General features: G+C 43.7%; 1 protein-coding gene across 1 annotated transcript in view; it reads right to left on the reverse strand.

Moving 5' to 3' along the window:
- The window catches only part of LOC127652011 (B-cell receptor CD22-like), a 38,887-nt gene extending 17,180 nt beyond the window's left edge, over positions 1 to 21,707 (reverse strand). The window contains exons 1-11 of the mRNA XM_052138073.1: positions 21,434 to 21,707; positions 21,064 to 21,303; positions 16,262 to 16,349; positions 16,071 to 16,116; positions 15,739 to 15,819; positions 15,272 to 15,291; positions 10,819 to 10,869; positions 10,129 to 10,466; positions 9,759 to 9,998; positions 8,808 to 9,065; positions 5,254 to 5,368 (exon numbers count right to left, since the gene is read on the reverse strand). Of these exons, the coding sequence (XP_051994033.1) occupies positions 5,254 to 5,368; positions 8,808 to 9,065; positions 9,759 to 9,998; positions 10,129 to 10,466; positions 10,819 to 10,869; positions 15,272 to 15,291; positions 15,739 to 15,819; positions 16,071 to 16,116; positions 16,262 to 16,349; positions 21,064 to 21,303; positions 21,434 to 21,707 (1,751 nt within the window). The remainder of the gene's footprint in view (positions 1 to 5,253; positions 5,369 to 8,807; positions 9,066 to 9,758; positions 9,999 to 10,128; positions 10,467 to 10,818; positions 10,870 to 15,271; positions 15,292 to 15,738; positions 15,820 to 16,070; positions 16,117 to 16,261; positions 16,350 to 21,063; positions 21,304 to 21,433) is intronic.
- Positions 21,708 to 23,274: the final 1,567 nt, after the last annotated feature.

A 23,274-nucleotide genomic window follows, 5' to 3' on the forward strand; every position in this document is an offset into this window, starting at 1 on the left:
TCTGTTGAGGCTTTATTCCTAACCAATTTAGCCACAATACTGAATAAACATCTAGGATTGTTGTGGTTATTTTCTATGAGTTTACTAAAATATGCTGACCTGGCAGCTTTGAGTGCGTGTTTGTAGCTACAGACACTATCCTTCCATGCACCATGAAATACTTCTAATTTTGTATTTTTCCACATGCGCTCCATTTTCCGAGCAGCTCTCTTGAGAGCATGAGTGTGATCATTGTACCATGGTGCAGGGCTTTAATCAAGTGGGGCGACAACATCAAGGGTGCTAGAGAAGACTGCATTTCAATTTTTCTGTTATTTCATCAAGTTCTTCTGGGCTTTGGGGTTTATTGAGTATATGAGATAGATCTGGAAATGTATTAGTGAAGCTATCTTTAGTGGTCGAAAGAATAGTTCTACCTGAACGATAGCGTGGTGTAGATTGAGTAACATTAGCTGATTGCAGCATGCAAGAGACGAGGTAATGATCCGAGATGTCATCGCTCTGCTGCAGAATTTCTATATTATCAACATCATCTCCATATGACAGAATTAAATCTAGCGTATGATTATGGCGATGAGTTGGTCCTGTTACATTTTGTCTGACTCCAAAAGAATTGAGAATACAGATAAATGCTAATCCCGATGTATCATTTTCATTATCTATGTGAATGTTGAAGTCACCAACAATTAAGGCTCTATCTACAGTAACTACAAGATCTGATAAAAAATTAGCAAATTCACTAAGGAAATCAGAATAAGGCCCGGGTGATCTATACACTGTAGCAAGGGTAAAGAACGACAGAGATTTTTTATTTATATTTGACGGTGTCACGTTAAGCATTATTAGTTAAAAAAAAACTTACATTTATATCCTGTCCTCAGAGTAACACCACAAACTTCACTGTAAATTGTAGCAACACCTCCTCCTCGACCCTTCAGACGAGGCTCATGTTTATAACAATAACCTGGGGGAGTAGATTCATTTAAACTAATATATTCATCCGGTTTAAGCCAGGTTTCAGTCAAACAGAGCGCATCCAATCTATGATCTGTAATCATTCCATTAACAATTAGTGCTTTGGTAGAAAGAGATCTAATGTTTAGTAGCCGTATATGATGTGTATTTTTAATTTGTTTGTTTTGTTCAAGTTTGACCTTAATCAAATTTTTTCTAAATGATTTAGTGAGGGTATTGTGTTTCAGTAGTTCGGGATCAGACACAGTCTCTATGAGATATCTAGGTGATACAGTCTCTATGTGTTGTAGTTTATGTGACCTGTGTAATGTCTCAAGGCAGACTATTTAAATCATATTTAAATTATGGGGACACTAGAAATGTCCTCATAAACCACATTTATAGCACAATACCCTCACACACACACACATACACACACACACTCACACACACACACACTCACACACACACACAAACACTCACTCACACAGACACACACACACACACATACAGCGCAAACAGAATGATAAAGACCCTTGCTCGACCCGACACCGGCTTGCCTAATCTGTGAGCTACTTTCACCGCCTCACTTTTTTCAACAAGCTCAGGCACCGTTCCTTTGCTGATCTCCGTCACTTTGATCTTAACATTCTCAGTTCCCGTTTCTGAAACCCTGTAGAGTCGTAAACACCACCTCGGTTTGTGACGCTCTGTTTCTACGATTCTATTTCCCAACTGAGCTATAGCACTTGCTTGTTCGGCAACATTGGCTGTTAGTTCACCTTTACACTTCTGTAATTCAACAATTTCTGCATTGACAAAAAGGAGGGATGATTCCAGCTCTTCAGTGGTGTTTGAATTTGTTTTGATCATTTCTTCAGGGGAGTCTGTTCTCTTGTTGAGGCTGTGATGATGTTCTCTTGAAGCTCATGTAACGAGACATCAGCTTTAGATTTCTTTAACGCTGGACTATTAACCGGTGTCCCGGAGGAGAGACCGAGAGGTGGGAATGACTCACCAAAATCCAGTTCTTACAGCAAAATAATATCAACTTCAATATAGAAAGTTATTTCCATGTTTTGAGGAATCTGTTTTCGTATTTTGTAGTTTATGTTTAAATCTCAGTTTAAGTTTATTATCATCTGAACCCCCTGAGGAGTCTTAACTGACCGTCTTTACCTGTTAACAAACCTGTGGTGATATAATAAAGTGGGGTAGATATTAGATTACAATGATAACATGAATACACACATCTGTTTATGTTTATTGTTCCCCTGTTTCTTTATTACAGGTGTAATTACTGATTAATAACAAGAGATCTTGAAAAGAACAAACTCAAATGCTTTTCTAATGTTTCTCCTGTAGATGGCGATTGATACTCGTGGTAAATGAGGAAGTGGCCATCCCAGCAAAGCAGGAAGTGATGCAGATCAATGTTCATGTCAGTAAACATCAGATAGAGACCTCTGGTGGTGGTTTGAGGTTGTTGAACAAGTTCATGTGACACTTACAGTAATTACAAGTGAAATGTCCAACTTAAAAAAGTGCAAGAGATAAAAAAACAAGCTGATCTAAAAGACTGAAGTTGTGCAATGAAGATTTTTCTGTATTTAGGGTAAAATGACGTCTTCTGTAAACAGTGAAATGTCACAGCAGTGAGTTTGTATCCTATTGAACATCACTTCAGGAGTCGTTTTAATCCTCTGATTTATTTGAACACGTGTGTATCAGCAACTTTTACACAGAACTTATTTTTATTTATGTCCACTGATATATCAGACTTCATAAGCTTTAAAGAAGAACAAATATAACACTTTAGTAACTTATTATGATCCCTGTCAATCATCCGAAGCTCCACCCAGAGAAGTGATGAAAGGATTTGATTGGTTGTGCTCCGCCTCTTACTGCACCATCTTCCTGTTGGGCTGAACAAACAATAAGACAGAGAAGGACTGATTAAAACACATTAGCAAACAATATTCACAAACTTTATTATAAATGTGAGGATAAAATTAAATGAATATGTTTGTAGTCTTGTCAACACTTTTAGTCTTTGTGAAACCCGTTATATAAATAAGAATGATGAATAAACTATTAACTAAACATTGATTAATTATAGTCAAATGCAGTGGACATGAATAGTAATAAAATACTGTTACAGAGAAATGTCCATTTGTATTTGAATATTATTGACTGTTATTACTGTTGACTGATGATCAGGACAGTTTTGTTGTTTATTAACAGTATTGAGAAGATGTGAGATTGTAATTGTGATCAACAGTCTGTGTGAGAGACAGAGATTATAAATACAATCTCTCACTGTAGAAACTGACTTGAAATCCTCAATAATGTCTCTTTGCTCTTGAGACTCACTGTGATTGTGTTGTACACATCATCAGAAGATCTGGTCTTGAGATCAAGAGTTGTGTATGTGTCATCACAGCGATCAGCAGTCTATAGAGAAACAGAGAGAGAAGAAATGATTACAAATATTACAAATATAATCTGTCTTGTTCAGAAGAACTTTATGTCATTCAGTTCAATCACTCGACTTCTTTTAATGAAGAACTTCAACACCGAATACTGAAGAATCAGATCCAGTATTTGCACTCATATGAATTATACTCTTAATATCTCTGTACAGTTAATAGTGACTATAAAAATAACAGTTGTTTTCTTATTTTGTAGTTCTGTGATCATCTCACCTCATTCTCCTTTATAGCAGATCTTCTGTTCATTCTTTCTCTCTTACTGTCCAAAACAATCACAAATAAAACACTTTATTGTTGCATATATGACATGTAATATTCCTCGACTGGAGCTCAACTCATCTGATTTCTTCTGATGTTGGAGATGTTACACATGATTCAATTGTGTGTTTAGAGTCTGAACTCACATTATAAACAGGATGATGAAGATGATGAAGATGATGATGATTGTTCCACCCACTGTGATCCCCATCACTACATGCCAACCAGATCTATAACGGACTGAAAGAAGAAGAACATGAAGATGAATTCTCAAACTGAAGAGAGATGTGAAGTTATACAGGTGTGATCTAGTATGACTCAAATCTTTACTCAAAAAACACCATCACAAGCGATCCTCCCTATGCCCTAAACTCACTCTGAAGTGCAGAATCCTTGAAGTGGGTACTCTGAAGGAAACATGGCTTTACTGTATGAATGTACCCTTCGCTTACAGTCTTGTGAAAGGCCCTTCGAGAAGAGATTAATTTGATCACTTTTGTTTTGAATGAGCTTTCGAGCAGCATCCCCTTCCACAGCTGTGCCCTTCAAGGGAGCAAAAAATACAGTTTTGAATTCCCCCGGAGCATTGAAGTGCCATTACCTCAGACAGGTAACAGGTCAGATAAAAAATCCACTCCATGTATTGTGTTGCAAGTACATCAAAAGAACAACATCCGATATCTTCTGCATTTCCGACATCACGCACATGCAGTGTAGACAGATTTGTATGAATTATAATGGGATCATAAACCGTAGTGTTGCTTTCAGAGATAGAAATTAAATTAGTCTTATATAGTATACTCCCATTAACTGAAGGAGCTGTCTGGTTCAGCAAAAGCCAGTTTGTTGATGACAGAATACAGTAAAATAACATTATATGTATATTAAAAGAAATAAAGAGAAAGTAATATAAGAAGTGTAAGTTATGATGACTGGATGAAATTAAGGTGCAGAGATGAAAGTGAAAAGAGTGATGAGAAAATAAAAGCATTAGAGCCCATTAACAAAAAAGACACTATGCCGTTACCAGGGTGATACCACAGTACTGAATGATTATTATATTAATTTATGACACTGTCATGGTACTCTAAGGTACTTTAAATAATACCATGGTTTTACTATGACACGTGTCATAAACATGGGGTCATCACAGACCATGTCTGAAAATAAATAAATAAACAAGTGTAATATCATGGTGCTTTTTGTGAGAAATATAACAGAAAATGGCTATTACTTGTCAGAAAGGGGAATAAAATGATGTACAGTACATAATACAAGAAAAATGTTCAAATAGCAAAGAAATTAATTAAGTATATATAATTACTACTCAATACATCAGTGCCATTTTCCTTCCTTCTGCCCCTGCTAAGGTCTGTAAACATCACTGTAAAGGTGTGATCTAGTACAAATCAAATCTTTACCTGTCACTAATACGGCAGCTGATCTCTGAGATCCATGTTGATTCTGAGTCACACAGTAGAAGAATCCACTCTGTAGTGCACTGTAACTCTGTCCCGATCCAACAGATGAACTTTCATTCACCTTAAACCAGGTGTAGTTCAGAACAGGTGGGTTTGAATCACTGCTGCAGGTCAGATTCACTGAATCACCCAAAACTATTTCACCAGATCCACTGATGGACACTGAGACATTCCTGGGAGAGTCTAAAACAACCCAAAGAAAATGTATAATCATGTTTTGAGATTGATAATCCAGTGTTCCCCTTCTGTCACTCACTCAACATTGTGTCGATAAAGTGACACTAGGGGTCACTTTTGAGAGCCCGAGACACCTTCAGATCTTTGAGAAAAGGCCAATGAGAAGTAGGCGAATTGCTGATCTAAATTTGCATGCCACTCCCCCACATACAGGTATAAAAGAGTCCTGGGCAACGGATTTAGTCAGATTTTTTTCTTCGGAGCCGAGCGATTGTATTAACAGCTGAGCTGAATACCACTGCCATTCCACTCACCTTCAATGAAAGCTCTTCGAGCCTGGCTGTTGGATATAAGGCGCACTAACAGCGGTTCCTCTCCACTCTGCACTGTCGCTGCAGATTACACCCCTGGGAGCTTCTACATCGCTTAAAGAGCTATATCCCCTCTAAAAAAAAAAAGAGTATATTTTCTCTGAAAGAGTAGACGTTGAACGTCTTTTTCAAGACGCATCTTTCTGGTTACCTCTCCGCTCTAGACGTCCACAAACGCTGCCTCGCATGTCTGGGCACGGATCACGTTGAGAAAGCGTTTGTGGATGGTTCATGTTCTCACTGAGAGAACATCACCATGGCAATGTTGCGGTCGCGGCTTTCTTTCTCGTGGAAAAAAGCCACTTCAGCTGACCCCCGCACCGGTCCTCCTACCTACGGGTACGAGGCCGCCCCGGTTGACGCTAAAAGCAATTTGGGGGCTTCAGCGGGTTCAGTTCCACCAGGTAAATCCCTACGGACCGTCCACTCCCCGGTATGCTCACTTGCCTCCATCCAGTTCTGGTATAAGATTGACGGCTTGCTCCAATGCCAGCCTAAAGTCTCTCTCGGGACTTGCGAGATGGATAAGATGTCAATCGCTGCTTCAGAGAGCGTTCTGGCTGCCGCCTTCGGGTGTGGCAGCCCGGTCTGAGGCCGACGCGGAGCTGACCACCATGCTTGCCCGGGCCACTGTGAGTGTGGGGCACGAGTGTGCAGCGTCCGCTCTGCATGTTCCATCAGGCCAAAGCGCTGAAAAAGCTGCACAAGGTAGTTCTGGTCCCAGTGCGCTACAAGAGCTGCGCTCGGTCGACTGACCTCGCTCTCTGTGTTACCAAGGTCACAGCACGCGCACTCGGGCAGACCATGTCCACACTTGTGGTCCAGGAGTGCCACCTGTGGCTGAACTTGGTCGAAGTGATGGAAGCGGACAAGGCACAGTTCCTGAATGCACCCATCTCCCAGGTCGGCCTCTTAGGCGACACCTGTGAGGACTTCGCCCAGCAGTTCTTGGCGGGGAGACAACAAGCGGAGGCCACCTAATGCATTTTGTCCTGAAGCGGCTAAAGAGTGTGCACCCCGTCTGTACGCCGAGGGCATCCCCCTGTGGCAAAGACCCCTAGAAAGGCTCCCCAACACCCCCGAGACGTGATGTCCATGGATAGAGAGGACTGCAGGAACTCCGGAGCTGGTATCCAGACCACTCCCCCCCCTGCTAGAGGGCTGGGAGGTAAATATTTTGTTCCCTTTTTTCTGTTCGCCGCACCCCCTCTGGGCTGCAGCACCCAACTTGTCAAGAAAAAGAGCAGTTTCCTCTCTCCTCGGTGCTCACAGTCGCCGACCCGCAGCCTCCAGGCACCGAACCTTGCAGCCCAGGCATCATGAACGCTGTTTCCCGCCTTCATGTACCCAGCTGCATAACACATCCCTCATCCCTGGCCGGCCGGTGGAGACGAGTCTAGACGAGGATGAACCTCCCTAGACCGCGCCTCCCTCCCTCGCGGGACCTCTCTGTGGTCCTTCTAGGCCTACGGGGAGCCCCATTCGAGCCTCTAAAAAAATCAGTTGAGCTGTATGCCGTCTCTTTGAAGACCACCCTCCTGACCACGCTCACTTCCAACAGAGGGTCGGAGACCTGCAGCCACTCTCTGCTAGTGAAGAGTGCCTAGAGTTCAGTCCGGGAGACCCTCACGTGATCCTGACATGCAAGCAGACCCAGCCTTATCGTTGCTGTGTCTGGTGCATGCTTTACGCACCTAGTTGGATGGCACACAGAGCCTTAGACACTCTGAGCAGCTCTTTGTCTGCTTCGTTAGACAGCGGAAAGGGAATGCTGTCTACCACAGAGGCTTGCCCATAGGGTCATGGATGCCCCCTTGCGGGATCGAGCACACTCCACGAGCAGTATGGCTTTCTTGTGGGAATTGGCTAATGGCACCTCTCTAGCAGACATATGTAGGAAAGCAGGCTGGGCAACACCCAATACCTTGGAGATTCTGTAATCTCCGGGTTGAGCCGGTTCATCCAGTGTTCTTTCAGGTACGAACAGGTAAGTAAGTTTCATTACATGGACAGCTGGCCGGGTGTAGCACTTGTGTATAGTGCATTTCCCCTCCAAGTGTGTGAAGTCGTGCGCTCTTTTCTCCCATGCGTGTTCCCGATTTGTTATCCCTGGATGTTCTTCCTACTAGCAGTTTGACTCACGAATTCAGTGGAGGAATTCATATTCAGACCCAGTACATATATGAACGTACCCGATACTGAGGTAAGTGCTCCACAGTTTTTCGGTTTCCCAGTTAACCTTCTGTGATGTATCTTCCACTGTACAGTCTACCTCTATCTCGGCAGACCCGCGTCTCCCTTGGCAGAGCCCTCTGTCCCAGGTTGTGGTGTCTTGAAGCAACTCCTGCCCCATGATGGGTAGGATCTACCTCCATGCCTCTTCCACATGCGGCATAAAACATTCAGCCCATGTGTCGTATTCGCCACTCTTTACCCCCCTTCAGGGCAGGGTGTGGCCTCCGCATGGTCTTTTCACCCTGAAAGAATAGGGACGGAAAAGAACGCCTTCACCAGCGCGTTGCATGAGCATTAAAGGCCCCAGCCAAATCCATTCTTCTGTGGAGAGGTAAATATAGAGAGAAAAGGCAGCGGCTGGCATGGCCCACTCCCATAATTGGCAAACGTCCCCTTCCCCCACTCTTCAGGGTTATGGGGAAGCACACAACGTTTTGGGGGTGCCTGGGGAGTGACAGAAGGGGAACATCTTAGTTACTGTCATAACCTCCATTCCCTGATGGAGGGAATGAGACGTTGTGTCCCTCTTGCCATTGAATGAACTACACCACTGTAGTGGATGGGACCTTGTCTTGGCTCCTCAGTGTAAAAACCTGACTAAATCCGCTACCCAGGGCTCCTTTATACCCGTATGCGGGGGAGTGGCATGCAAATTTAGATTGCCAATTCTCCTACTCATTGGCCTTTTCTCAAAGATTTGAAGATGTATCGGGCTCTCAAGAGCGACCCCTTGTGTCACTTCATTGACACAATGTCTCGTTCTCTCCATCAGGGAACGGAGGTTATGACAGTAATCAAGACGATATGTTACAACAGTTACTGCAACATCATAAACTCACACATGACATTTAAAGTGACAGCAGCAGAGTATTTCTCTCCAACTTCATTTCTGGACTTGCACTTGTATTCTCCACTGTGATCAGAGCGGATACTTGTGATGCTGTAGATTTCTCCAGATCCTACAATTATATTCTCCTTAAACCAGGTGTAGATCAGAACAGGTGGGTTTGAATCACTGCTGCAGGTCAGATTCACTGAAGCACCCAAAACTATTTCACCAGATCCACTCATGGACACTGAGACAGTCTTTGGAGAATCTACAAGTGAAATAATTGAAATGTTTCAGTCTATTACTGATAGTCTTCAAGTTGAAGTTTTTAAAGTAGATTGATTTGCTTATTTTATTCTCAGTTTTACAAATGGTCTGTGTATTTAGAGACACCTGAACAACAGATTTACATTTATGATATTTCATGTGCATTTTTCAGATTCTCCAATAATACACTTAAAATTTTCTCACCATTGACCAGAGAAATGTTTTCCACAATCTAGTGATCTTCCTCACTGTATTCTATAGCAGCATCCGAACTGAAATGAAGTTTCGTTAGAGACAGCGCAACGATGAGAAGAACAACACGCTTCTCTAATCAGCATAAATATACATAACACACATTTACAGGTGAAATAGTCCGTTTACAGTTATTTTAAACTGTTTTTATTGAACTGATTTTAGAAGTATATTTTTAATAGAAAATGTTCTTGCTACGTCGCATCTTGGATTTATTTTTCCTCCGAGGTCATCACAGTGAATTCTTGGATTGTCTACACAGGGAAGGATTCATACGATGATATTTTACAATTTGTCCAAAACAAGATATTTTAGGAGGCAGGGTGTTGAACAGCCTTCGTGTCGGGTGAGTGTCTATGATGTCTTAAAATGCTGACTCTGGAGAAACTCACTTGATTGTGGAACAGACACATGTAGTCTTGAACTCTGTATATGTACTTACATTTAACATTGAGATCAACATGAGGTGATGTGAGTTTGTGTCCGTGTACAGCACAGCTATATCTGCCTGCATCCTCTCTTCTGACTGACTGCAGGAGGAGTTTATTGTTTCTCTCAGTTAATGACTGTGTGTTTTTCCTCCAGATGAATGTTGTTCTGTCAGTCAGATTACAGGTGCTTTTACATGTCAGACTGACTGTATCTCCCTCTGTCACGCTCTCAGGAGACTCCACATGAAGATCTGACAACAACAACACTTGACATCTGGATATATTGTGGATGAAGATTTCTTTCCCAGAATATAATTGATCTTAAATGGAGATCATAAACCCAAATAAAAACAATCAAGACTGAATTGTGAAAAATGATACCTGTGATATTAAGAGTCACTCCAGGATAACCAGTCCATCTTCCGTCAGTTTTATCAGTAATGAATCTGAAATAGTACTCGTGTGAATCCTTCTGTGTCACATCATTCAGTCTGATGGTGCAGTTCTGCTGTTTATCTCCCAGATACTGAATCCTCTGACTGTATTCAGGGTCATTAGACAGATCTGGAGGATCGACACAATTTTTGAACAATTTGGTCCAGAACACTTTCTCGATCTTATATCCAGGAGGGTGTTTATAAGTGCAGGACATTATCACTGATGACCCCTTTAGTGCACAGATGTTTGAAGAGCTGTAACTCACACCCCAATCATCAGCACTATAAACCCCTGAAAAATAAGTTATCATTTGATTTATTAGACAATACTATAAAACTTTAACATACATTTTAAACACTCATTGCACATGAACACTTTATAACACAGTATCTTCTCAAACTCTTGACTGATGATGTGATAAACGAGTGTGAAGTTCTTCATGAGTTTTTATAAAAGGTGTTGCAGAAAAGCAGAAATGAACATTCAGACGTGTGAAAACTGAACAGAGAACACAACTGAACAAATGATCAGATCAACATCACGCCACACAGACAAAGAAATACATGGAACAAAAGGCAGATATTTCATGAATAAAATTCAACATTAAAGTTGTGATCATGTAATATCAGTGACTCACCTGCTGCAATCATGAGCAGAAATATCAAAGGAAGAGGAGGAGCCATACTGATGACATCATAACATAAAAGTATATATGAAACAGCATTAATCTTTGAAATTGATTTCATAAAGCACATGTATACTGTAGTATGTATTTACAGCTGCATGAACTGCTCATAGCGTCAGTGAAAGCTTTCAGTGACGCTTGTTTAAATGAACTGATCATTGATGCTCAAGATATTTCTCATGTCAGGATTCTTGTGTCATATGAGCTTCATCTATTGCAATAATCAACAATATTCACTTATCTATAAATGAGTTTGTCTTACCGTGTTCAGTTCAATTCGATCTCCAGCGAGAAAAGACAAGAGTTTATTAGCACATCCACTTTATAGCTTTAATCTGATGGACTGTTTGTGTTTTTAACAGTTCTTTAGATACAGCAGCGGAAATATCTCTGCCCCTCCCCTCACATCCACATCACTGACCTCAAACATCTTACAGCAAAATAACATCAATATCAATATAGGAAGTTATTTCCATGTTTTGAGGAATCTGTTTTCATATTTTGTAGTTTAAATCTCAGTTTAAGTTTATTATCATCTGAACCCCCTGAGGAGTCTTAACTGACCGTCTTCATCTGTTAACAAACCTGTCATGATATAATAAAGTGGGGTAGATATTAGATTACAATGATAACATGAATACACACATCTGTTTATGTTTATTGTTCCCCTGTTTCTTTATTACAGGTGTAATTACATCTTAATAACAAGAGATCTTGAAAAGAACAAACTCAAATGCTTTTCTAATGTTTCTCCTGTAGATGGCGATTGATACTGGTGGTAAATGAGGAAGTGGCCATCCCAGCAAAGCAGGAAGTGATGCAGATCAATGTTCATGTCAGTAAACATCAGATAGAGACCTCTGGTGGTGGTTTGAGGTTGTTGAACAAGTTCATGTGACACTTACAGTAATTACAAGTGAAATGTCCAACTTAAAAAAAGTGCAAGAGATACAAAAACAAGCTGATCTAAAAGACTGAAGTTGTGCAATGAAGATTTTTCTGTATTTAGGGTAAAATTACGTCTTATGTAAACAGTGAAATCAAATCAAATCAAATCAAATCACTTTATTGTCACACTACTGTGTACACAAGTGCAACAGTAGGTGAAAGTCTTGTGTGCAGTTCCGAATAACATAGCAGTACCAATTACACAATATATAATGTACAGTAAACAATACACACAATATAGAATACACATACAATAAAAATAAAAAATAAGGGTAAGGGTAGATAAAAATATATATACAGTCAGTCGTTGAATTGGGGAGAATATATTTGACAGTCCAGTGTGTGATACAAGACGATGATTAATAAGTGCAGTGCTGATTGTTGATCGTGAGAGATCAAGTGTTCAAAAGTCTGATTGCTTGGGGGAAGAAGCTGTCATGTAGTCGGCTGGTGCGGGTCCTGATGCTGCGATACCGCCTGCCTGATGGTAGCAGTGAGAACAGACCATGACTCGGGTGGCTGGAGTCTCTGATGATCCTCCGAGATTTTTTCACACACCGCCTGTTATATATGTCCTGGAGGGAGGGAAGCTCACCTCCGATGAGTTTTCTGGCAGTTCGCACAACCCTTGTGATGCAGCCAGTCAGGATGCGCTCTACAGTGCTGGTGTAGAACCGTGTGAAGATGTGGTGGTTCATTCCAAACTTCCTCAGCCGTCTCAGGAAGAAGAGGCGCTGGTGAGCCTTCTTCACAACGGCCTCCGTGTGGACGGACCATGTGAGTCGACTCTCTCCACCGGTGCTCCATTAATGGTGATTGGGCTGTGTTCTCCGTCTTTCTTCCTGAAGTCCACTACAAGCTCCTTGGTTTTACTGACGTTGAGGGTGAGGTTGTGCTCCTGACACCAGCGTGACAGAGTGTGCACCTCCTCTCTGTAAGCTGTTTCATCGTTGTCAGTGATCAGACCTACCACCGTCGTATCGTCAGCAAACTTAATGATGGCATTGGAGCTATGTGTTGCCACACAGTCATGCGTGTATAGTGAATACAGGAGTGGGCTGAGAACACAGCCCTGCGGGGCTCCAGTGTTGAGGGTCAGTGATGAGGAGATGTTGCTGCCCATTTTAACCACCTGACGTCTGCCTGACAGGAAATCCAGGATCCAGCTGCACAGCGAGCTGTTTAAGCCCAGATTCCGGAGTTTCACATCAAGCTTGGAGGGCACTATGGTGTTGAATGCTGAGCTGTAGTCTACAAACAGCATTCTCACATATGTGTTCCTTTTTTCCAGATGGGAGATAGCAGTGTGTAGTGTAGATGCAATGGCATCATCAGTGGAGCGGTTGTTGCGGTAGGCAAACTGCAATGGGTCCAAAGAGGGGGGCAGAGCAGAGCAGAGCAGATGTAGTCTCTGATTAACCTCTCAAAGCATTTGCTGATGATGGGGGTCAGAGCAACAAGATGCCAGTCATTTAAGCAAGTGATTTTGGCTTGTTTCGGTACAGGCACAATGGTTGATGTTTTAAAGCATGTGGGGACTACAGACAGGGAGAGGGACAGGTTGAAAATGTCCGTAAAAACACCAGCCAGTTGGTTCGCAAGACGTTCTTATGACGCGGCCCGGAATGCCGTCTGGACCCGCGACTTTACGGATGTTCACCCATCGGAAGGATCGGGTTACATCCGCAACAGAGACGGAGAGTGAACCAACCTCTGTAGCGTCAGCCGCGAGTGCTCTCTCCGCGAGGGCGGTGTTGTTGTCCTCAAAATGAGCATAAAATGAATTAAACTCATCTGGGAGAGATGCAGCGGTGTTCATGGCGGAGTTTTTATTCTGTTTATAGTCTGTGATGATGTTAATTCCCTGCCACATGCTTCTAGAGTCTGTGGTGTGGAACTGTCCTTCAATTTTGTGCCTGTACTGGCGTTTGGCTGCTCTGATAGTATTGCGGAGGGCATAACTGGCTTGTTTACGCTCCTCCGCGTTCCCGGAATTAAAAGGTGCCGCACGAACCTCGGCGTTAACCCATGGTTTCTGGTTGGGGTAGATCCGTATTGTTTTGGTTGGCACAACGTCCTCTACGCACTTACTGATGAAACATGTTACGCTGTCAGCATAAACCTCAATGTCGTCATCAGAGGCGGACCGGAACATCTCCCAGTCCGTGTGATCAAAACAGTCTTGTAGCGCAGAGTCTGATTGGTCCGACCAGCACTGGATCGTTCTGAGGGCGGGTGCTTCCCGTTTCAGTTTCTGCCTGTAAGCGAGCAGAAGCAGAACGGAAGAGTGGTCCGATTTGCCAAATGGTTGGCGGGGGAGGGATTTGTAGCCATCCCGGAAAGGAGAATAGCAGTGGTCCAAGACCCGGCCTCCTCGTGTGTTGAAGTTTATGTGTTGGTGGTATTTTGGTGCTATTGTTTTAAAATTTGCTTTGTTGAAGTCCCCGGCTACAATGAACGCAGCCTCAGGGTGCACGGTTTTCTGCTCACTTATACAGCCATACAGTTCCCTGAGTGCCCGGTCTGTGTCGGCTTGTGGGGGGATTCCCGCTGTGAATTCCCTCGGTAGCCAGAATGGTCGACACATAAGCATGAGATATTCCAGGTCAGGAGAGCAGAAAGACTTTATGAAATGTACGTTCCTCTGATCACACCATGATTTGCTGATCATAAAACATACACCACCACCTCTGCTTTTACCTGAGAGGTCTTTCGCTCTCTCCGCTCAGTGCACGGAGAAACCTGCGGGTTCAATGGCCGAGTCTGGAATCTCCGCAGACATCCAGGTTTCTGTAAGGCAGATAACGCAGCAGTCCCTCATCTCTCGTTGGAAAGAGATCCGCGCTCTCAGCTCGCAGAGTTTGTTGTCCAGGGACTGAACATTTGCAAGTAGTATACTGGGTAGCGGGGGTCGTTTTGCGTGACGTCTTACTCTGATTAGAACGCCAGCTCTTTTTCCCCTTTTCCTTCTGTGTTTCAGTGTTTGTAAACAGCGGGTCGGCATTGAGGAATTTGAAGTCCGGTTTTGGGTGTGTAATTGCCGAACCAATGTCCAAAAGCGTTTGTCTGTCGTACACAATAAGGCAGATAACATCCAAGACAAAAAAACACAAAACTGTAAACAAAGCAAACAATAAACTGCAGTGTTTTGACGGAGCCCAGCGACGCAGCAGCCATACTCAGCGCCATCTGTCACAGCAGTGAGTTTGTATCCTATTGAACATCACTTCAGGAGTTGTTTTAATCCTCTGATTTATTTGGACACGTGTGTATCAGCAACTTTTACACAGAACTTATTTTTATTTATGTCCACTGATATATCAGACTTCATAAGCTTTAAAGAAGAACAAATATAACACTTTAGTGACTTATTGTTATGATCCCTGTCAATCATCCGAAGCTCCACCCACAGAAGTGATGAAAGGATTTGATTGGTTGTGCTCTGCCTCTTACTGCACCATCTTCCTGTTGGGCTGAACAAACAATAAGACAGAGATGGACTGATTAAACACATTAACAAACAATATTCACAAACTTTATTATAAATGTGAGGATAAAATTAAATGAATATGTTTGTAGTCTTGTCAACACTTTTAGTCTTTGTGAAACTCGTTATATAAATAAGAATGATGAATAAACTATTAACTAAACATTGATTAATTCTAGTCAAATGCAGTGGACATGAATAGTAATAAAATACTGTTACAGAGAAATGTCCATTTGTATTTGAATATTATTGACTGTTATTACTGTTGACTGATGATCAGGACAGTTTTGTTGTTTATTAACAGTATTGAGAAGATGTGAGATTGTAATTGTGATCAACAGTCTGTGTGAGAGACAGAGATTATAAATACAATCTCTCACTGTAGAAACTGACTTGAAATCCTCAATAATGTCTCTTTGCTCTTGAGACTCACTGTGATTGTGTTGTACACATCATCAGAAGATCTGGTCTTGAGATCAAGAGTTGTGTATGTGTCATCACAGCGATCAGCAGTCTATAGAGAAACAGAGAGAGAAGAAATGATTACAAATATTACAAATATAATCTGTCTTGTTCAGAAGAACTTTATGTCATTCAGTTCAATCACTCGACTTCTTTTAATGAAGAACTTCAACACCGAATACTGAAGAATCAGATCCAGTATTTGCACTCATATGAATTATACTCTTAATATCTCTGTACAGTTAATAGTGACTATAAAAATAACAGTTGTTTTCTTATTTTGTAGTTCTGTGATCATCTCACCTCATTCTCCTTTATAGCAGATCTTCTGTTCATTCTTTCTCTCTTACTGTCCAAAACAATCACAAATAAAACACTTTATTGTTGCATATATGACATGTAATATTCCTCGACTGGAGCTCAACTCATCTGATTTCTTCTGATGTTGGAGATGTTACACATGATTCAATTGTGTGTTTAGAGTCTGAACTCACATTATAAACAGGATGATGAAGATGATGACGATGATTGTTCCACCCACTGTGATCCCCAACACTACATGCCAACCAGATCTATAATGGACTGAAAGAGGAAGAACATGAAGATGAATTCTCAAACTGAATAGAGATGTGAAGTTATACAGGTGTGATCCAGTATGAATCAAATATTTAGATTGATTTGCTAATTTAATTCTCAATTTTAGAAATGGTCTGTGTATTTAGAGACACCTGAAAAACAGATTTACATTCACGATTTTTCATGTATATTTTTCAGATTCTCCAATAATACACTTGAAATTTTCTCACCATTGACCAGAGAAATGTGTTCCACAATCTAGTGATCTTCCTCACTGTATTCTATAGCAGCATCCGAACTGAAATGAAGTCTCGTTAGAGACAGCGCAACGATGAGAAGAACAACACGATTCTCTAATCAGCATAAATATACTCAATATGGCCAAAAGTTTGTGGACACCATGTTTGATTGATGAACATTTGATTACAAAAACCTTTGTAATCAATTTCCCCATCAATTTCCCCCTTTGCTGTTATAACAGATTCCACTCTTTTGGGAAGGCTTTCCACTATACTGTATGTACTAACATGACTACAGGGATTTGCTCTCATTCAGACTCAATCAGTGAGGTCAGGAACTGATGTTGGTTGATGGGGCCTGACTTACAGTTGCTGTTCCAGTTCACCCCAAAAGTGATCAGTGGGGTCTGGGCTTTATACAGGCAAGTCAATTTCTTCCACACCAGTGTTATGTATACCTTGTCTTGTCTCACTGTTGCCCTTTGTTTGTCATTTTTGTCACTTTTGTAGTTCCCTAGTTTTCAGTTTTGTCACCCTTTTAGTTCCATAGTTTTCTTGTCAGCCTTCGTGTGCTCTGTTCATTGTTTTCACCTGCCCTCGTTAGTTGTCTTTGGTTTTAGTTTATCACCTTGTTATCTTGTTTGAGTTCTGTTTGTTCATTGGTTCCCGTCTTCCTATGTCCATGTATTTAAACCCTGTCTGTTTGTTCAGTCGCTGTCAATCGTTGAATGTTGTTAGCCTGGTATGTGTTCCCTGCCCGAGTTCTCAGTGTTGTTTTCATCGTGTTTTCAGTTTTATGTTTATTTCCCCATTGAGGGTCTTCCTTTGTGTTTATTGATTGTCTAGTTAATAAAGTAAGTTGCATTTAGATCCAGTCTCCTCGTCTGCCTTCTCTGCCTCATTCGTAACAGAATGATTGACCGTAATATGGATCTAGCAGCGGTTTTCACCGAACTGGCCCAGGCTGATCTGACCGTTCGCGAGTACTCACGTCTCTTCTCCATGGTCGCCATCTACACCGGGTTCGACGACGCTTCCCTGAAGACCATCTACTGGGTCGGGTTACCATCAGCCCGGAGACCACACGTGGAGGGAGTACGTGAGTCTCGTCCTAAAGAAACTCGCGCCTGAGGAACCACCCCTCGTGATTCCGGCTGTCGAGCCTGAGCCCTTGCCTACCCGGACCGATGAGCCGGCAATGCCAACTTCTTCCGCCCGGAGGAGGAGGAGAAGGAAAGCCTCTGCTCTCCAGCTCACGTCTGCCACGGTCAACGAGCCAGCGCCCACGCCTGCCACGATCAGCAAGCCAGCGCCCACGCCTGCCCCGGTCTGCGAGCCAGAGCCTTCCGAGCTTCCTGAGCTTTCCAGAGCTCCGCCTTCCGAGCGTTCCAGAGCTCCGCCTTCTGAGCTTTCCAGAGCTCCGCCTTCCGAGCTTTCCAGAGCTCCGCCTTCCGAGCTTTCCAGAGCTCCGCCCTCCGAGCTTCCTAGAACTCTGCCTTCCGAGCTTCCCGAGCCTTCCAGAGCTCCGCCTTCCGAGCTTTCCAGAGCTCCGCCTTCCGAGCTTTCCAGAGCTCCGCCTTCCGAGCTTCCTGAGCTTTCCAGAGCTCCGCCCTCCGAGATTTCCGGAGCTCCGCCCTCCGAGCTTTCCAGAGCTCCGCCCTCCGAGCTTCCTAGAACTCTGCCTTCCGAGCTTCCTGAGCCTTCCAGAGCTCCGCCTTCCGAGCTTTCCAGGGCTCCACCCTCCGAGCTTCCTAGAACCCTGCCTTCCGAGCTTCCTGAGCTTTCCAGAGCTCCGCCCTCCGAGCTTTCCAGAGCTCCGCCCTCCGAGCTTTCCAGAGCTCCGCCCTCCGAGCTTTCCAGAGCTCCGCCTTCCGAGCTTTCCAGAGCTCTGCCTTCCGAGCTTCCTGAGCTTTCCAGAGCTCCGCCTTCCGAGCTTCCCAGAGCTCCACCTCTCAAGCCTCTCGAGCCTTCCAGCGCTCCGCCCCTCCAGCCTCTCAGGCCTTCCAGGGCACCGCCTCTCAAGCCTCACGAGCCCTCCAGGGCTCCGCCTCTAGAGCCTCTCGAGCCTTCCACGGCCCTTCTCCCCGAGCCTCCTACGGCTCCGCCTCCCGAGCCTCCTAAGGCTCCACCTCCAGAGCCTCCTACGGCTCCACCTCCCGAGCCTCCTATGGCTCTGCTCCAAGAGGTTCCTGAGCTTTCTAGGGCTCCGCCTCTCGAGCCTCCTACGGCTCCTCCTCCAGAGCCTCCTACGGCTCCACCTCCCGAGCCTCCTACGGCTCTGCTCCCAGAGACTCCAGAGCTTTCTAGGGCTCTGCCTCTTGAGCCTCCTATGGCTCCGCCTCCCGAGCCTCCTAAGGCTCAGCTCCCAGAGACTCCAGAGCTTTCTAGGGCTCCACCTCTCGAGCATCCTACGGCTCCGCCTCTCGAGCCTCCTTCGGCCCCGCCTCCCGAGCCTCCTACGGCTCTGCTCCCAGAGACTCCAGAGCTTTCTAGGGCTCCACCTCTCGAGCCTCCTATGGCTCCACCTCCAGAGCCTTCCAGGCCTCCGCCTCTAGAGCCTCCTACGGCGCCACCTCCATCGGCTCCGCCGCCAGAGCCTTCCAGGTCTCTGCCTCTAGAGCCTCCTACGGCGCTACCCCCCTCGGCTCCACCTCCTGAACCTTCCAGGTCTCTGCCTCCTGAGCCCCCCTCTGCGCTGCCTCCTGAGCCTCCCATGGCTCCGCCCCCTGAGCCTCCAGAGCCTCCCTCAGCTCCGCCTCCCGAGCCTTCCACGGCCCTGCCTCTAGAGCCTCCTATGGCGCCACCTCCCTCAGCTCCGCCTCCCGAGCCTTCCAGGTCTCCGCCTCTAGAGCCTCCTATGGCGCCACCTCACTCAGCGCTGCCTCCTGAGCCTCCCACGGCTCCGCCTCCTAAGCCTCCCTCAGCTCCGCCTCCTGAACCTGCCCCTGTCTGGTGGCCTCCTCCCAGGCCCCCTGACCCTGTTCCTGACCTGTGGCCTCCTCCCAGGCCTCCTGACCCGGTCCCTGTCCTGTGGCTTCCTCCCAGGCCCCCTGACTCAGTCCCTGTCCTGTGGCCTCCTCCCAGGTCCCCCAAACCTGTCCTTGCCCGGTGGCCAGCTCCCAGGCCTCCTGAACCTATCCTTGCCCTGTGGCCAGCTCCCAGACCTCCTGAACCTGTCCTTGCCCTGTGACCAGCTCCCAGGCCTCCTGAACCGGTCCCTGTCCTGTGGCCACTTCCCAGGCCCCCTGACCCAGTCCCCTCTGTACCCCCCTTGGACTGCCGGTCTGCCCTTTGTGCCCCCTTGGACTTCCTGCCTGCCCTCTGTGCCCCCTTGGACTGCCTTCTTGCTCTCGTGCCCCCCCTGGTCTGCCTATCTGCTCCTGGTGCCTTCTTTCATTTCTTTCTTTTTATCATTTAGGATCGTCTGGAATCCGATCCTTGAGGGGGGGCTCTGTTATGTATACCTTGTCTTGTCTCACTGTTGCCCTTTGTTTGTCATTTTTGTCACTTTTGTAGTTCCCTAGTTTTCACTTTTGTCACCCTTGTAGTTCCATAGTTTTCTTGTCAGCCTTCGTGTGCTCTGTTCATTGTTTTCACCTGCCCTCGTTAGTTGTCTTTTGTTTTAGTTTATCACCTTGTTATCTTGTTTGAGTTCTGTTTGTTCATTGGTTCCCCTCTTCCTATGTCCATGTATTTAAACCCTGTCTGTTTGTTCAGTCGCTGTCAAACGTTGAATGTTGTTAGTCTGGTATGTGTTCCCTGCCCGAGTTCTCAGTGTTGTTTTCATCGTGTTTTCAGTTTTATGTTTATTTCCCCATTGAGGGTCTTCCTTTGTGTTTATTGATTGTCTAGTTAATAAAGTAAGTTGCATTTAGATCCAGTCTCCTCGTCTGCCTTCTCTGCCTCATTCGTAACAACCAGACACAGTAAACCATTTCTCTATGGACCTCACTTTGTTCACAGGGGCATTGTCATGCTGGGACAGGAAAGGGCTATCCCCAAACAGTTGCCAAACATTTGGAAGCACACAAAGCCCAAGCATTACATAAAGAAATAATAAGGTTTTTCTTTACTGGATTCAATAGAGTAACCAAATTTGTCGATTAGAAGGGGGTGTCAAAATACTTTTGTCCATATATACATAACACACATTTTCCTGGGTGAAATAGTCAGTTTTCTGTTATTTAAAAAAAAAAACATATCGAAACTATCCAGTGTTGAAAATGTTCTCGCTACGTCCGTATCTTGGATTTATTTTTCCTCCGAGCTCATCACAGTGAATTCTTGGATTGTCTACACAGGGAAGGATTCATACGATAATATTTTACAATTTGTCCAAAACGAGATATTTTAGGAGGCAGGGTGTTGAACAGCCTTCGTGTCGGGTGAGTGTCTATGATGTCTTAAAATGCTGACTCTGGAGAAACTCACTTGATTGTGGAACAGACACATGTAGTCTTGAACTCTGTATATGTACTTACATTTAACATTGAGATCAACATGAGGTGATGTGAGATTGTGTCCGTGTACAGCACAGCTATATCTGCCTGCATCCTCTCTTCTGACTGACTGCAGGAGGAGTTTATTGTTTCTCTCAGTTAATGACTGTGTGTTTTTCCTCCAGATGAATGTTGTTCTGTCAGACAGATTACAGGTGCTTTTACATGTCAGACTGACTGTATCTCCCTCTGTCACGCTCTCAGGAGACTCCACATGAAGATCTGACAACAACAACACTTGACATCTGGATATATTGTGGATGAAGATTTCTTTCCCAGAATATAATTGATCTTAAATGGAGATCATAAACCCAAATAAAAACAATCAAGACTGAATTGTGAAAAATGTTACCTGTGATATCAAGAGTCACTCCAGGATAACCAGTCCATCTTCCATCAGGTTTATTAGTTGTGAATCTGAAATAGTACTCGTGTGAATCCTTCTGTGTCACATCATTCAGTCTGATGGTGCAGATCTGCTGTTTATCTCCCAGATACTGAATCCTCTGACTGTATTCAGGGTCTTTAGACAGATCTGGAAACTCATCATTAAGTTGAACATCAGTTTTGGTCCAGAACACTTTCAGGATCTTATATCCAGGAGGGTGTTTATAAGTGCAGGACATTATCACTGATGACCCCTTTAGTGCACAGATGTATTTAGAGCTGTAACTCACACCCCAATCATCAGCACTATAAACCCCTGAAAAATAAGTTATCATTTGATTTATTAGTCAATACTATAAAACATTAACATACATTTGAAACACTAATTGCACATGAACACTTTATAACACAGAATCTTCTCAAACTCTTGACTGTTGATGTGATAAACGAGTGTGAAGTTCTTCATGAGTTTTTATTAAAGGTGTTGCAGAAAAGCAGAAATGAACATTCAGACGTGTGAAAACTGAACAGAGAACACAACTGAACAAATGATCAGATCAACATCACGCCACACAGACAAAGAAATACATGGAACAAAAGGCAGATATTTCATGAATAAAATTCAACATTAAAGTTGTGATCATGTAATATCAGTGACTCACCTGCTGCAATCATGAGCAGAAATATCAAAGGAAGAGGAGGAGCCATACTGATGACATCATAACATAAAAGTATATATGAAACAGCATTAATCTTTGAAATTGATTTCATAAAGCACATGTATACTGTAGTATGTATTTACAGCTGCATGAACTGCTCATAGTGTCAGTGAAAGCTTTCAGTGACGCTTGTTTAAATGAACTGATCATTGATGCTTAAGATATTTCTCATGTCAGGATTCTTGTGTCATATGAGCTTCATCTATTGCAATAATCAACAATATTCACTTATCTATAAATGAGTTTGTCTTACCGTGTTCAGTTAAACATCAGTTGCAACACAAGAGGGGAACGGGTTTGAGATCACTGCTGCTGTCCTTTCCTGGTCGCTAAAAATACCTCCTCCGCTCACAAGTCGGACCACTCTTCTGTTCCCCTTCTGCCTGCTTACAGACAGAAACTGAAACAGGAAGTACCTAACCTCAGAATGATCCAGTTCATAAAGGAAATGTCTAAAGACAAATTTTGCTCTTAAAATTGGAAAGGTGTTGGTGAGTTTAATTAAAATTTTCTTCTCATAATAAATATTATTTTATGTAAAGTGGTTCAATTGAAATGTTATTATTTTTTTAAACATTACACTATTCTATTGCATGGACATTTATTAAGATGCTAAAAGACAAAAAGAGAATAAATCAGACTTGAGTTATTGAATATGTTGATAGAGGTGCAGAGAATGAATAAACTCTATGGATCATTATTGATCATTTAACACTGCTGTAGATCACTGAGTCCTCTTCAACAGTCCGCATATCTGATCGCCTATAATATGAAAACATGATGTGGTAGGCGTTGAGCCTCAACCCCAGAGAAACCAGATTAGCTAAGACGATATCCCTGTGCTGTAAAGCCAGTTCTTGTGACTGTGCTAGTATCAGCCAGTCGTCTATGTAATTCAGAATGTGGATGCCACGGAGTCGCAAAGGAGCCAGTGCTGCATCCATGCATTTCGTGAATGTGCGGGTTAATAGGGCTAGGCCGAATGGAAGAACCCGATACTGGAAGGCTTCGCCCCTGAAAGCGAATCTCAGGAACTTCCTGAGCTGTGGCAGAATTTCAATATGAAGATATGCGTCCATGAGATCGA

This window comes from Xyrauchen texanus, chromosome 11, assembly GCF_025860055.1.
Source record: "Xyrauchen texanus isolate HMW12.3.18 chromosome 11, RBS_HiC_50CHRs, whole genome shotgun sequence".
Taxonomy (NCBI): Eukaryota; Metazoa; Chordata; class Actinopteri; order Cypriniformes; family Catostomidae; genus Xyrauchen; species Xyrauchen texanus.